Raw genomic sequence first — 16,632 nt, 5'->3', positions numbered from 1 at the left:
GACAGACGGGTTGAAGGTGCTTGTCAGGGACAACTGCACATCTCAAATCACTTGCAGGGCTCTGTGATGACCCCTTGGTTCAAACGAATCTTGCGCCAACAAAGAATGAGTAAAACTGGAGCAAACAAAGCAAAACAAGGACAGGGATCCATTAGGACGAGTTTTTGTCTCTTCATGCTTCAGTGGAGCTGGTCAGATGACAACATTGGCTCCCTGCCACTCAGTCAGGTGTGACTCCCGCCTGTGGACAGGCACTGGGTAACTCATGGCAAGGTCGAGGAAAACTACAAAATAGTGAAACCACTCACCTTACTTCTATATGAACAATTTCACATGGTTTAAAATGCACGTTGTGGAGGTTTGAAACAGATTAAAAGTCTCTCTTCAAATTCTGAACTTTAACTTTTATCCAAATTGAAAATATCAGTGTAAAGGGCTGCATATTAATTTTCCTTGAAATGACGTTTTGTTGCCTTTCTAGCAACCACTTGCATTGTTTTGAATGGATTCTGGTACTATTTTTGTTAAGCATACAAAATTATATTTTCCCTAGCAGCAGTTGTTGGTGAAATCAACTGTTTGCTGCCTGCAATTCTGAAAAACTGATTTCTAACATCCATAATTTTTACCTCAAAAGTGTAGGCAATTTTGAATAACCTCAGAATAGCTTCAGACCCGTTTCCACTTGCAGGACAGCAAGCGTCCTCAAAACTAAATCAAACGTCCAGCCTTTGAGAGCTTCCATTAGATGATGTTGCAATGCATCCTCAGAAATAAAAGTCAATTTGACCCTAATAAAATACTTTCTCACAAGAAGACTCAAGGAATTTAAAAAACCCCCAACAAACAGAAAGGACGTTTAGTCACATGGAAGACAGCATTAGTACAAGGAGGCCTCAAGAAGAAAATACAGAGGTTTATGGAGCAGACTTCCACCATCATGCTTCCCAATGTCCTCACTATTGCAATGCCACTCTTCCAAGCACAGCTGCGTCACCAGACCGCGTTTGTTGAACAGATTCTTTAGGGAAAAATAATTGGAAACATCTCTGGAGTTTCCTGGTTCTCTGGACCTTGTCTTAATGTTCCACCTCAGGACCAAGCGATGAAGTTGCTTTTGCTATGTATTCAACACAGATTTCAAGTAGACAGTGAACATCCTTTGAGGTACTGAACAGCTAAAATGACATTCAACTTCGTAATCTGGCAGTACTTAAAGAAAATTTCCTGCAGGAAATAGCATCAAACTAATGCCCTGAGTTACCGTGGTTCCTTCGCCTCAATGCTAACAGCCCACATAGAGTACAAGCCCCTCAGAGCACGCTCGTCAATTATTGATTTGGTCTGAATTGCTAGAATTAGTATTTTATTGGCATTTCTTTCCCCAGACCAGTACCTGTGCAAAGCCTGCTATTTTTCTATTGCTTAATCACATCTCGATGTATTGAAAATTCATGCACATACTTGTGACATTTAGGTAGTTTTTGCAGAATGACAGTCCTTTTATTTTTCAGTATTGGTCAGCATACAGCCACGTGATACACTGAAGCTAAGAAAAATTGTGGAGAATGATTCACAGTAAAATTTTGAGAAGTCCATTTCTTCTAAATCAAGGCAGAAACAATTCTCATACAGTCCGTGATCAGTGACTAAATTCTACATGATTTTAAATTTACTTAGCGCTATAAATAATCACTAGTGACAACACTACTATAATCTGAAAATAAGGCAGGGGCAAAATCTGATCTACATCTGTTTTATATTTATAGTGTTCACACTTGTATATTATTTTATATGCATACACTTGTATAAAACAACAAAATGAAACTGTCCCCACAACAATAAACAGGGTATATCGTATAGCTTATAAGTTGTGGCCTACAGTAAAACTGATATCACATCCCATAGGTTATGGGATACATTAATAAATAGACAATGATATATTAATTTGCAAATTTAACAAAGAATTTTAAAAGAGGAAGTAAGATATTACATACAAGGGGGCTGATTCATCATTACTGCTTTTACTCCAGTTTAAAATAACAGCACTTTCATGTCATGGGAAACTTGGAAGCAGTAAGGTAATGAATCAGTCAATACATACAATTCAGCAGAGCTGTAATATTTTAAGGGCAACCTGAATTTTTTGGAGTGCTTGGTTTTGCAACACTGAAGTTGAATTGTTCAGATTTAGTTTCTCTGCCTGCCTGTTTGATGTATATGTAAAAAAAAAAAAAAAAAAGTACTTGTCATACGGCATTCACCAGCTTTGCTTTTTGATTTGGAAGTAAATACTCAGCTTATCGCTTTGCCATTGCTCTTTCACACCAAACCAGAACAAAGACATGGAGGCCCGTGGCAGTCCCATGGGTCCGTCCCACTTACGTAGTGGCTGATATCTTGGCATTTAATGACAAGTGGCACCCTAAGTATCTAATCACTCTATTTATAGAATTTAAAACCCTAAACTACTTTGGAACATATTCATATATTTTATCTACTGCTAAGCTAGCAAATATGATTTAATTACAAGTCTGTAATCTAGATAATAGCTTTTAAATCCACTGAAGCCAAGATGTGCCATAATATTCATACAACTACACATATGGTTGTACCTAATTCCTCATTTTGCAGTGCTGCAACTCTCCAGCACTAAGTAACAGAAATGTATGTATGTACATATATAACAGAAAAGGAGCAAACCAGTGCTGTGGATGGACTTAATGTCTGCTATTCTCATGCTCACTGATAACATTTATATTAAAAACAGTACCAGCAGAGGACTGCTGTGGGAAGAGAAGCACAAAGTGCTGCTCAAGAATGTCTGAAGCCAGCTGGCCCAGTAGGTAAGTGGTAATGTGGGACACAAAGTGATACCTGTGATTGCTAGGGCTGCTTGTGCTTCTGTTAGTCATGGCTTCTCCAGCTACTCACAGAGCATGATGTGAGGTCTAATGGGAAAGCTGTGTAACAGTCATGAAAACTGTTACACGTCTGCTGCACCAGACAATTTGTCCTTCGAGCTTTGAAAGAGACAGGAGGCAGCCATGGTGGGGCTGAGGGGTTAAAGGCAGCTGGTGATTTTATGTCCGAGTTAGATTTAAAGAAACAGTATGCTTCACACTGCAAATCAATGTTTATTTTACCACAGAACCATCAGAATCTACAATAAGATGCACTCTGGCACCCTCACTAACCTATCCCATAACAACACGGGAGCACAAATTTTCAGAGACACATGTTTATACACCTGGTAACCACTTTTGTCCCCATTACTTAAAGATTAGAAACACTCTGGGACACACATACACACACACACACACATTAAAAAAAAAACAATACAAATTTTTTGTTGCTGTCAGAAATCGGAAGTGCCAGGTAGCACCTCACCGTTTCCTGGTCCCACTGTTGCCACTGACAGACTTATTGAAACTTCTGCTCATTTGTGGGAAGTGTACAGTTGGTGTTCTTTCAGTGGGGCCATACAGCCCTAAATTCCTGGCTGTAGCTGACTTTCGAAGAGGCTTGACACTGGGAAAAGGATTGAAGACTTGCGGCTTTGGGTTCCCAGGCTGGGGAGATTTAGCTGCGTTTCCACTGTCGCTGGATGAACCGGAGGACTCTGATAACCGTGGCTGGCCGGACTGATGGGATGTTGACTCAGCATCAGTTTTGTTATCTGAAGTGAGTTCCAGTGCTTCCAGTTTTAGCTGAACCACTGACATATTTGTACTGTTGTCCATAGAGACGGGCTCAGACAACTGCCGATCAGCTTTTCCAGTAGTCCTGTCATCCAAACCACCTCCTTCTCCAAAGTCAGAATGTTTGGAAGTCTCCTCCTTTGCACCAGGACTATTTGTTTTACAGCTCTCGCTCTGCTCATCTATTAGTCCTATAGTATCCCCGTAGCCCAGCTGACCTTTGGCCCTAGCAATATTCTTTCGATGAACTCTTATGTGCGTGCGCCACGGAGAGTTCAGTTTTGTTTTAAGATCTTCTTGAGGAATGGGAGACATCTTCCCTGTAGCATGACTTGGGATGTGAATAACAGCATTTTTGAGAGACCTGTTATTCAATTTCATCTTCTTTCCTAAAAGGAGGTGGTTTATCACCGGGGAATGGTTTACCTGAGAAGGGAGGAGGCTGGTAACTGGCCCTTTGTCTGAAAGAAAATGTTTAAAAGAAACACAGTATTGTCAAATATCAAAACAAATTAATGTTCTAAGGATCCACCACCAAATTTGATGCCTGCCTTGAGGTACAGAAAGGTTTGTAGGACTGACTTCTATTTTAAAAAACAAATAAACAAACAAACTGAATTTCTCTTATATCTTGGAGTCAAACACAGAGCTGTAACTTGTATAATAAAGATTTCCTGTCCTCCCTATTTGGTTCTTACCTATGGGTAAGTCCTCAGCCAGGAATACCATGAAAATAAATCATAACAAAAATAGCTTCTCGACTTTTGGAATTGCACTGTAACTGATAGTTTAACATTAATATTGGCTTCTGATGTTTGCCCTCTCCTTCAGTTCTCTTCCAGCCATAAGAGGCAATTCAGTCCCTATATAAGGTCAGTCAAATAAGCCTCTCCATGAGGCCTGTGTGACTGGAGAATGAACTAATGTATTTTTAACTGATAAACTGCACCAACTGTTTTCTATTATGTCCTCTTATTAAACCAGAGCAGTAGACTCAGAATTAGGTAATTAGATGACAGTTTGATTAAACTGCAAGCCCAGTCCCGCATCATGATTAGTAAGATTAGAAATGTTTGTGTTTGGGGGGTGGGGGTTGGCAATCCTTGGGAATCAACATTTTACTGTTTGCACTGTTTCTGCTGGCTACAGCCTTTGTTCAAAGTAAATAGTTTGCCAATATTTTTTAAAAAATTTCTCCTTACAAATGATCTTAATGAAAAGTTGAAACTTTATGTATTAAAATCATAGAATCATTTAGGTTGGAAAAGACCTTTAAGGTCAAATGCTCCTGCTAGGACAAGTTTAGACAATCTAGAAGAGGAATAAAAACTCTCCACAGTGATCCATCTGCATGGTTCAATGCTGACTTAGAAAGATGACACCTAAGCAGAGAAGAATGGGTGGGGTGGGCTGTGTTCAGCTTGCACATCCACTAAAACCTTCAGTTGCGCTGTTCATGCTAACCCCCATGTAGCTGAGTTTGCCAGTTGGGGAAACAGACTGCATAACATGGATTGCTAAATAACAGACTGATGTCCAGCTCAACCCTCACAGCAGTGTTGTTATGGCTAGGTAAGCTGTCAGCCACAATGGAACATCTAAGCCAGTTCTCCAGCTGCATAATTTGCCATGCCTGGATGAACTCAGAGGAGTTAGGATAATATGGACCAGCTAGGAATCTACCTGCCACTTGATGTGAAGTGTACTCATCTCCTCATTTAACTTTTTCCAGTGCATCAGTATGTCAATTCCAGGAATGCCAAAGATTTAAAGTTTTTAATCAGAGAGATCAATACAATGCACCCAGATAGCAAAGATGCTTTTAAGTACCATTGTTCAGCTGGTCCCTGGGACCTAAAAAAATCCCAGGGTCGTCGTCTTCAGATCCTGACAAAAGAAGAAAACACATCACCTTCTCATTTACAACCTGTCTGTACAAAGTGGGACCCACTTTACTGCTAACGTGTTACATATTCCATCAGTTTCTCTTGTTTTGTCTATTTGGTTAAATGTAAAAGAATGTTATTTGCCTTGTCTCCTATGATGAAGCTAGCTTGTAATAAATCAGTAAATGAAGCACGTTTTGATCTGTTACCTGCTCTGATATACACATGGTGAACCTGCTGTTGCTGCTTCTTCTTTATCCTGGAATATTGCTTTTTCAGTGCGTTAATATCAGTGGTCATACGCTCCATCATCATGCTGTTAAAAGCAGCATGATACTCGCTTCGACAAGAGTCTATTGCTCCTGGACTTAATTCTGCAATGTTACTGGAACCCAGACTTTGTTCTTCATTCTGATCTGTACAGAGTGGGAACAAAGTGGAGATGAAGACTAAATTGGCGTACTCAAGAGTTCTACAGATTATCTACATGGGAAGTCTATGTGTAATTCCCATCGTCTTGTTTAACTGTAGTCTTTAATTAACTATTTATTATAATATGCATATTCAACAAAGCTGCACTATTTATAATAAGTATTACATTTCTAGAACTACTGCTTGAGAATAGTAAGGGTTTGAGGGGAGTTTAAAGAGTACAAAAATCAATTAACATAGCAATGCAAAGTAACAAGCACAGTTCTTCAATTACCCAAAAGTACATCAAGCCATCACCAGAGTAATTCAGAAACTGATTATGAAAGACACTCAATTGGTCAAAGAGAAGGCTGACAATGCAAGTTATAAAATACATTACAGTCAATCAGGCATGGCATCAAACAACCAACCTAGCAATACCAGCAAGAAGCATCACGAAACAGTTAGAGCACCACAGGGAGAAAGCTGCTAGGAGCAACAAAAGGGATAGGCACAGAGCAGCTGAGGATCAGGCAACTTGAGAGCATCTCTGATCAACAGCTGCAGAGCAAGAGCAGCAGTGCAATTAATTTTCACAGCTGTTTCTGATGCACCAAACTCACACTCCAGGGTCATGGGGGTAATTCTTTTTCAAGGGATGTTTGTTTGTCTTGGACCTAGTTTGCAACAGCAGTTTGATGTTCTGACTAAGTGCTAGCTTGAAGCAGCAGGTAGAGGCTTACAGTCCCTCGGGAAGGGAAAAACAAAAGACCACAGCAATCAAGAGGAAAATTGCAGTTTATAGGTCTCTGCAAAACCAAGCCACAAGAATGATGATGTGTAATCAGATAACAGTGACTGCTACATTAGTCTGGGGTTTTTTGGGGGGAAGGCGGGGATGGGTTGGGGATAAATAACTACAGCCTCTCCCAGGATATCATAAAATCACGGTTGATCCAGTACCATTTCATAAAGGCTGCTACAAGTTAACAAATTATCTGCTTTTCTTGTATGGGTCAGATTTTTGTTCTGCTTGCAGAGCTTGCACAGGTGAACACACAATTCTGTCATAAATTTCATTTCAACGTGGAGGGATTTGAAAAAACCAGTGACATTTTGTCAGAACACCCTAAACCATACCCAATTTTATAAAAATGTGAATATACCCAAAACATACAATAGTCTGAAAGGTTTGGCCAAAAGGGCAGTGAAATGACCTGCAGAATTCACTCACCACTGACAGGTTCCAATATTAGCCATGGATATGCTAATAAAGGTCAAGATTATTTATTACATGTACACTTTTCAGAAAATGCTGACTACCTAACAGCTTTCTTAGAAAGAAGTATGGATTTAGGGTGAACTTTTTTCCATATAAGTGCTTCTTTTTTGGTGGGTGGGCAACACTATGGGCTTGTTTTTTTAACCATTACTGTAGCGAAATCCTTAACCCACACTGTCTGTTTTTGTATACATACAGCTTTCAAACTTATCTTTGAAGACATCTTCATGGACCACAGAGCAAGTCATTTGGTACCTGCTGCAATCTCTACATGAATATAAAATACAATTTTCACAGCATCTTTCACAGAGGAAGCTACAGACAATTTCTGCAAGGTCATGCAGATTTAACTATGTTTTCCAAAATGAACAAAAGCACTTTTACCTTTCATCTGTTTTTGGTATTTTTGGAGCTCTGGTGCCAAAAACCCACTTAATGGTCCAAGACAGCCAATTGCATTGGCAATTGAGTCTTCATCATCTAGGTCATTCTCCTCATCACTGTCTTTAGTTCTGCCCAGCCTTCTGTCAAGTGAGAACATAAGAGAAAAAAGAAAGAGACATTCTTAAATATGATCATTACCAAACATCTTTAACTTCTTTAGGAGCACAGAAGGTAGGATGCCATCTGCCTTTTCACTATCTCTGTAGGGTAAACAATAACCCTATATGGCATAAGCAGTGCATTTCAAACTTACCCTGAAAGTGAAGTTGATTTTACTGCTGCAGGGAAAGGAGTAATGTTGTATGTGTATTTCTCCCTTAATTCTGCCAGTTGTGGGAAGGGAAACTGAGCCATGGTATAAACAGTCTAGGGAAAAAAAAATGCAGCTTTTAAAATTGTCACTTTAACTAACAGTCCCACAAAAGGTTTCTCCATGAACAGATTTTCACAGTCTTGCAGGATTAAAGGCTGCACATTCTCATGTGCTGTAAGAAAATGGAAATAGTCTAGTTTTATGATTTGGTCAGTATTTCCTGTAAGAAAAATAAAGACTGACTCACTAGACAAAGACATGGTTCAAAGGAAAAAAATAAAAACAGAACAGATAACATGAGAGGTAGGGTTCTTTTCAGCTCCTGTACTTATTTAATAAACATTGCCAATCCTCTCCTTGCCAGCACACCGGAAATCCTCCTCCTCCAATTATGCTTTCACTTACATGAATGCATCATTGATGTTTTGGGGATCTTCCAGGAGTCCTATGTTTCTGCTCAAGTATTAAACAAGGTATTGACACTTGCATAGATAAGAAAGAGCAGATCCTCACTTGATGTGGACTGCTAACAGATCCATTACTCCACCTGAGCCACCCCAAGAGCTTCTGTGAAAGAAATAATTTCAACACAAAAGTTAAAGCCAAAGAGGAAGGACCCAGCTAACTTTTCTCCTCTCAGTCTCTGGTTTCTAGTTTTGGTTGTTGCTTTGTGAAGGTTTTTTGTGGGTTGGTTTTTTTTTTGGGGGGGTGATGGTAGCTCTTCTTTTAAAAGAAATTTGTTCTATGGTGAACAAAAACTTCTCTGAACCTCTCTGTACTCAACACGTAGTCCCTGGAACTTAAAACAAGGCCATATTAAACTCTAATACATTTTATTTACTTCAATACTCAGAATTAAAGAAGGTAAATAGTTGCAAAAGCATTTGCTTTCAGCATTATTTTTGCTTTAAGTCACTTTGCAAAAACAGAATGTGTGTCATCAGCCAACCTGGCATAAAGATATATCAAATTCATTGCAACATCACTGCTGATTTGTTCCTACCTATTTTAGTTGCCCTTTTTTTTTTTTCTGCTTTTGTAAACTTACAACTATTCAGGACTTTCAAATAACTGACAGACAATTCATTGGGAGTCTCAGTGTCGGAAGTAAAAAGAAAAATATAGCCAAAATATAATTTCTCATAGTTTCTCTGAAAAATCATAGCTTTTCCCCATCTTGAATATTAAATGTCTTCTCAAGGACAGTAATACAAAAATTTCTCATTAGCTATGACAGAAAATCTTCATTTACATATTTTTTTCCTGTGCTATTAAGTCAGTGACATTTTCATCTGAAGGCAAATGGCCTCAATTAAGATGAAAGGAAATTTCGAACAATTTCTACATAATCCATTCTTGAGCCATGCCTTGTCTGTGCTAAATATACCGAACTAAGGAAACTGGCAAACATGAATTCAGTACTAGACCTTTCCTGATAGAAGAAGGGGAAAAAAATTGTTTCGTCACCGACTCCAATGTAAGCAATGAATAGCAGGAAGGACGCTCCTGGCTGGATCAGGCACAGGGCAATAGTGCAGCTCAACAGGCTTCCGCGTGAAAATGCTTTTACAGTTCGAGCCACGCGCAGACTCTAAGCCAAGGAGAATTCCTACAAAAACCCAGAGCATGAACTGAAGCTTTGCCACTCCATGAAACTACACGCTACTGTGAAAGACAAATATTCTCTTGTGCCTGAACGGCGATATCCTGACAGTCTACCGGACAAAGGAATTTTATGATCTGAAGACAGACTTACCTCCAGACCAACGTGTCTGCCTGTTTGTTTGATCTCCACCACACTTTCCTGTTTTTTTTCCCCCCATGTGTCTCAACTCTTTCCTTTCATAGAGAAGGAGGTGTGCCTGGAATTTATTTCTACTCTCTATGTCAACAGCCTTTTCAGGTAACTTGTTCCATATGCTAGTTACCCTTTAAGTAAAACAGTCGACTCCGAGTCCTCCATTTACTCCTTGCACCTACTGTTTTCAATTGTGGTTTTAGCTTTTTGCCTGTCTCCAATCTGTGCCTCTTCCAGATCCTGCATAATCTCTTTAACTTAGCATACACATTTTTAACTTAATTACTTGTTATTAGATTATAACTGGAACCTCACTTGCTATCTGGCTAAGAGATCCACAAACAAATTTTATGCTGCTGCAAGTTCCACTGGAATTTAAAAAACACATTGTCTATCAACACCGGTGATGTCCTTCCCACAGCAATGCTTCAGAGTCAAAGAATCCTGTTCCTAGTTCATATGCAGCCTTGGATGCCATTTGATTAATTCTGGTGAAATTGTGCCAGTGGGAAACAGCCTACACATAAGCAGCATGATGCAGCCAAACTCATTCTCTTATTTATGGCTACAGGCAACAGATTCCATGAATAAGAAAAAAAGACAAGGAAAAAAAAAATCCCTTCTCACCTTAAATCAGTAGCATTTTGTCAATCCTTTGCCTGACCCTAAAAATGCAAAGCCATCTATGCCCTCAGCAGAACACCATGCAGAAAGTGATGGGCTGTGGCTTCCAAAAGAGGGTAAGTAGTTTTGCCTTTGCAGACAGCTCACAAACACTTATCTCAAGAGCTGCCCCACACTGGTTTAAGGCTTTTCTCTCTTTTCACTTTAACTAGGAAAGCAAAACAAAAAGCAAAACCAAAACCAAAACAAAACAAAGTGCTAGTCAAGAAGAGAGTCAGCAGTGAACACCATCAAATCAGAGTAACTGTCTACAGGAGATAGTCCAAAATGCTAGGATACTACAGAAGGATTATACCCTGTTCCCCTCCACCACAGTAACCACACAGGGATGCCGCTCCTTTTCGTGTTTGCTTCTCATCTCCTCTATGCTGGAAAGTTTCTAGGTGTACAAACCAAAGTAGTTTAGCTGCTTATAAAAACGCTCACTTTCTGAGAAGGCATGAAAACATGTACTCAAACTAGCACATGCTGTTTAGAACATCTGCAGCCACCTGGTGCACACCCTTCTGTCTCCACGTTAGAACTAAAGTTTATTAATAGGCCAATAAAATGACATTACTGAACACTGTATTTGTTTAACTTCTAGGCCTGAATACATACCCCGGTCTCACATCTGATGTGTGCAGCACTTACCCTTTGTTTGCCTAAACTGTTCAATCTGAAACAAGGAGGAAGCTGCAGGCTTTCTTGCTCCTCCAATCCCTCCATGCTCTTCTCTTACATTATAAGAACTCTCGCCATGCAAGGGCCAAATCTGCAAAAGCTTTAAGCCCTCAATCCTAGGTATATGCACTGGCTGCATGGGAGGAAAGGAGGCATTTTTAATGATAAACTTGCACCAACTATAAATGCTGGTGGAGTGAATGAGGACTAGAGTCCTCCGAGCTACTTTAGACATCTGCTCTGTCAACACTTGCCCCTGAAGGATCAGCCGTACCTCCCTCCTCTAACTCCCAAAGGAAACATGCCTTTTAGAGCACAATTTGTTTTCTAGTGGCAGAGAACTCTTCACTGGCCTAAGTGAGCCTGGACACGTAGTTCAGATGCAAATATACATGTCATGCAAGTCTAAAGAACGGCGAGATGATTGCCACCAGCAATCTTTACTGAAATGTGTAGGGAAGAAAGAGTAGGATATTAATCTTTTCCCACAGTAGGATACTAAACCTTGAGCCACCTTGTAAAAAGTATTAGATGTAAATTCACTGTTCTGATTTTGATTGGTGGGGGCAGGGTGGGGAGAGAACAACATTTTGAAAACAAAGCAGTATAAACAATAATCTCTGGCCAACTCCTCTGAAAAAGCCTATAGCAATTTAAAAAAACGTGTCTTCAAGCAGCCTGGATCCTTTCATTAATGCAATAGTTCATATTTCTTTATTTTTTACTCCAGCACAGAGAAAATTGTTCAAATGCAGCAGCCAGGCACACAGTGGCATTCATACCCCCTAATTGTAAACACTTGTAGTGCCTAATTCTCTCCACTTAGGGTAAAGAGAGCCCAGAGTGAACACAGCTACACTGCCAGTGCCTGCCTTTGACTTGAAGAATGCTATCTAAATTATAGTGTGGTTTCTTCAACTGAGAGGACACACCTAAAACAGACACACTGCTTTTCTATGCAGAAAACTTAGGCCTGCCACATTCTCCATATCAATGGCAATGCTATCCTACCTTAACGCTCTACACACGTGGCTATGAATACACAAATACTCTGCACCAAGTGCTTATTGTTTGCTGAAGCACAAAAAGACTGCTAATTTAGTATACTTGTAATTGCAACAGTTAAAAAAACAAAAAGATCCTTCCCTGCCTCCAGCCAGTAAGTTACCCATGCCTTATCTTCTATTACACACAACAGCGAAGAAAGAAATCCACACTGAGTCACTAAAGCCCGCTTCAGCTTTCTCAACATTATTCTTTGTCACAAATGCCACATCTTGATTTTGTACTGTACTTGACACCAGGAACTGAAACACAATGAATATGAGAAGGCGTCAGCTTGGGCCACCCTCCTTGTGCATCCTCAATATCTGAACTGTCTTGTGAGAAACCTTAACACTTGTTTAAAAAGCATGCAATACCTCTGACCAGCTGCATTTCCATTTTTGAAGCAAAACAAAGCCACAGTGCTCACCTCTCTCATTCCTAGAGCTCCCTCACTAAACAAAACAACAGCAATAATAAAAATGAAAAAAATGAAAGTGATCCTTTACTTCAGAGCAGTACTTCACCAGACAATGGAAGAGTCTTATCCCAGACAGTCAAAAAGTTTTGCTTCCAATAATGGGTAACAGAAGTCACCTGCTAACTACAGTTAATAAACTCATTCAACTTCATATACTGAGACTGATTCTGTTTTCCTTCCCCTAAGTCAGGTAAAAACTTTCAGATTAATTATGTGCTCTGTATTTGCACCCATTTAATCACCATACTCTTAACTCATCAAATGCAAAGTTCCAGAACTGTAGCATGAAGTCTTTATAAAACATCTAAGTAGAAAACACCTCAAGGACACCAGAAAAAAGTTTAAGTGCAAATCAATACAACTACATCTGTAATACTAAAGGCCCTTTCCTTTCCCAGAACAATGTGGATCTTTGTTCTCATATAATGACGTCGTATGCTTTAAGAATTCAGGGACTGCAATTATCTACAAATGTCTTTGTTTATAGTTCACTGATGACGGTTCATGGCTTTTTTTTTTTTTAAAATCATGAAGGATTTTTTTTCCCTTCTCACTTGATAAACTCGTCTCCCACAGTGTCTGCAAAATGAAAGGACACAATGTAATAAATAACTGGCCAAAACATAAACCAAAAGAACACTCCAGAAATTATGACTACTAAAAGATTCTACATCTTACTTGTGTAAATCCAATCAGTCATTATACCACAACAAACTTTCAGCTGTCAACGTACCACCAATTTTTATCAAATGGAGCCTAGTGGTTCTCTATACTTAATGTAGAGATAAGATTTTAGCTTTAACTGCAGGACATTTATTTGTTTCATTGACACGCTAGCTCAACTCAGTTATCTTAAACTTTTTTTCTTGGGAGAGTTTAAGTTTCTGCAGTATCTGAACAAAAATGTAATTTGTTAGAAATTAGCGCCTAAAGAACACACAGACAACAGAAACAATTATATCACAGCTACTCACCTGCATGAGTTCATTGCTGTCAATCAGACTGTCTTCCAGCATCTCCTGGGTCAGCTTGCCCATGGTACTGTAAAACTCATCTGCAGTTTCACAACACTCTATTTGCCTACATCAAAATACATGTTGTCTTTTTATTTTAATTTACATATGATTATACACCTCCAAACCAAAACTGAACTTTCTGTCATCATAAAATATGTGCTTCCATTAGGCACCTTAATTCCTAAGTTTACTGCAATCCTCCCTACACTTCCAAATATTGAAACTGTACACATCACATTGGAAATGCTGGTGCAGTGAAAGGATGTGCTGAGCACAGCTTGCTGTCCTGACTGCTTACGATAAAGGATTCATGCATGTCCAGATGGGTCATTCCCTCTGCCTCTTTCACTTCTACAACATGAGAATCAATAAATCCTGCCTCCTATTAGCACAAGGGGGCTCTCCCATCAGCTCGAAAAGGGATCATAAAGATTCCTTGACTGCCTCATCACCCATTCTTCACTATGCACCAAACAGCTGAATTCACTGGTTGAACTGTCTTTTTGTCAGACAGGAACATATTCACTGACCAGAAAACATTCCAGTGGAGTAAATTAAGTATGGGTGTATTTATATACATCATTGTATTCAAAAGAGCTGAGCTCACGTAATGCAGAATGAAGGAAAATTTGCTCATATCCTGCATATTTGTGAGTGCTCTTTCTAAATTAGAGATGCAGACTTTTTTTGTCTGGTTTTGGGTTTTTTGTTTTGTTGGTGTTTTTTTTGGTTTTTGTGTCTATTCTCCACACTTTTCTTTAAATTTCTAAAAACACAGAATCACCCACAGAGTGTCAACTAGAGGAAGAGAAATATGAGTAATATGCTTTTGTGAGCTGCTGTCCTACATACATTAGGGTCAGCTGCTAAACATCCTCTCCTGTCAAGTGAAAAATTGGTTTTACTTCTATCCCAAACAAGTGCAATGCTGGCTACATATTGTAACCTCCCCAGTAAAATACAGCTGCTGCAATGATCAAAAAGGTAAAGCCTTTTTTCTTGAGGATTAGAAGAGGAAGCTTTCCTTGATCTTCAGTGTCTACAGGGAACAACCACTGAACTACAAAACTCCTACTGAAAACATAGTTTAGGTAAAAGAAAAGATTAAGTAGATAAAAAAAAAAAAAAAAAAGAGCAGAAACAATGGGTATGTAGCCAATTATCACAAACTTACTGCTTACCTTCCCTGATGCCTTCAGTCTCTCATGACCTCCACAGACTGCTTTCTCACCTATTTTTAACCTCCTCATTCCTTCAGTCTCCCCCAAAACAGAAGTATGATTGAACTGCCCACATTTTAGGAAAAGCACTTCTCACCCCATTTTCATGTCTAGAAAGATAGTCTTGAGAAGTATGAAGATCATGAGACTATGATCACTGTTTCAGGCCCCACTTCTTTAAATTCCCCCTGTTCTATTTCTAGCAGAGAAGAGAGAGGAGCAAAACCACAATCTCCTCCCAGCTAAAACACAGTGCCTGATCTGTTACTTCCTCATATCATTTGATATCATTAATCACAAGCTTACTATATTTCAATTCTTGTTCAGTTTTAGTCACTCATCATCTTCTGGATCTCTAGTTACCACAACAGTGTCCCTTTCTGTTAATTGCCCCTGAATCTGCCAGACTTTCTCCCATTCCCCACAAACAGTAGTTACAAGGTGTGCAGTGTGATCAGCTTATTCTTTTGGACATATTCTTACAGATTTCTTCATTCTGTTCCTTCCAATTTTAATAAAACACTTTTCATTTTTGCTTTAAGTTTTACAGTAAAATCTTCAAAGCAATGACTTCCTTTTTTATCATATTATGAGTTAGAACATTTTTAATTACAGCTTCTAAGTGCACAGAGACTCACTGCAATATGACCTTTTATCTAAAGGTATGGCACAAAGTATTAAAGCACAACGGGACTACATATAGCTTAATCCTAATGCAAATGATTCGTGCAAGTTTCATTCATGAACTGAACAAATAAAGCTCTTAGGTAATTATTATTCTAATTATTATTCTTCAGATTAAGCATTAAATATACTGAACAAAGTCTCTCACAATGCTACTGGCCTGCAGTGCTAATTTATTCAGAAAGAAGAATGAAATGAAACCTCCAAGGACAGAGCTGAACATAAATCCCAGTGGTTTGGTCTTAGGGAAAAAAGGAAGGTGAGTGTTGACAGGCATCCCAAGAAAAATTTGATGCAGCTGCTGACACCAGCTGAAAAAAGTTTCCAGCTGAACTAACATCTGTTCAGCCTGTCAGAGCTCACACCTCCCACTGAAGTCAGTGACAAAACTCATTTCTCCAGGAGCACTGTACACTCTTTGGAATGCAAATATTTTACATGACAACAGAGGAATTTAGAAGAACTAACCATCTATTGTGTTTTGTCCTATGTGGTGAGTTCCCAAGGCCACAAAGGATTACAATAGAAACTTGTCTAGAATGTGCTTAAAAGCAGAGGAATTTCAGGAAAATGTGTTTGCAGGCCTTAATAGAAAAGAACTGTGTGTAACACTACATCATTCTCCTAGTAACACTGAACTCTCTTCTTGAGTATAGCTGATAGGCTCAAATCCCTAAATCTTCTTAAGTGAAAATAAGGGAATTAACATCCCCAGCTTCAGGTACCCAACTAAATTAGCTAGTCACCCTCAGTCTCTCTCTCTGTCTTTACACAGAGTATTTACCATCTCCCTCAGAGGTCTATGTTCTGGCAAGTCCAACCAACCTTTTAGCATAGCATGAAGACATTATACATAGACAATGCAAACAGCTAGAGACATTTCCTGCAGCAAGGGGTCAATTCATAACAATGCCCATTCTGACACCATGTCAGAAGCACGTGTTTTTGGGGAAGCCATAGAGACAATTTGTGCAGCTTTTTCAGAGCAGAATAATTCTCCTCAAA

The 16,632-nt window shown here is 39.2% G+C and overlaps 1 protein-coding gene across 2 annotated transcripts in view; it reads right to left on the bottom strand.

Annotated features, from left to right (window-relative positions):
• Positions 1-1,503: 1,503 nt before the first annotated feature.
• The window catches only part of TBC1D30 (TBC1 domain family member 30), a 60,565-nt gene continuing 45,436 nt past the window's right edge, over positions 1,504-16,632 (bottom strand). The window contains exons 9-14 of one of the 2 annotated variants that reach the window (XM_068400942.1): positions 13,682-13,787; positions 7,978-8,090; positions 7,665-7,804; positions 5,797-6,003; positions 5,532-5,588; positions 1,504-4,162 (exon numbers count right to left, since the gene is read on the bottom strand). In XM_068400942.1, the coding sequence (XP_068257043.1) occupies positions 3,387-4,162; positions 5,532-5,588; positions 5,797-6,003; positions 7,665-7,804; positions 7,978-8,090; positions 13,682-13,787 (1,399 nt within the window). In that variant the 3' untranslated portion in view covers positions 1,504-3,386. The remainder of the gene's footprint in view (positions 4,163-5,531; positions 5,589-5,796; positions 6,004-7,664; positions 7,805-7,977; positions 8,091-13,681; positions 13,788-16,632) is intronic. The other variant, XM_068400944.1, reaches the window with a different exon arrangement.

The sequence above is a fragment of the Nyctibius grandis genome, chromosome 5, assembly GCF_013368605.1.
Source record: "Nyctibius grandis isolate bNycGra1 chromosome 5, bNycGra1.pri, whole genome shotgun sequence".
In the NCBI taxonomy this organism is placed as follows: Eukaryota; Metazoa; Chordata; class Aves; order Nyctibiiformes; family Nyctibiidae; genus Nyctibius; species Nyctibius grandis.
The sequence above is the reverse complement of the archived record's forward strand: the minus strand, read 5'-3'. Positions and strand labels throughout refer to the sequence as shown.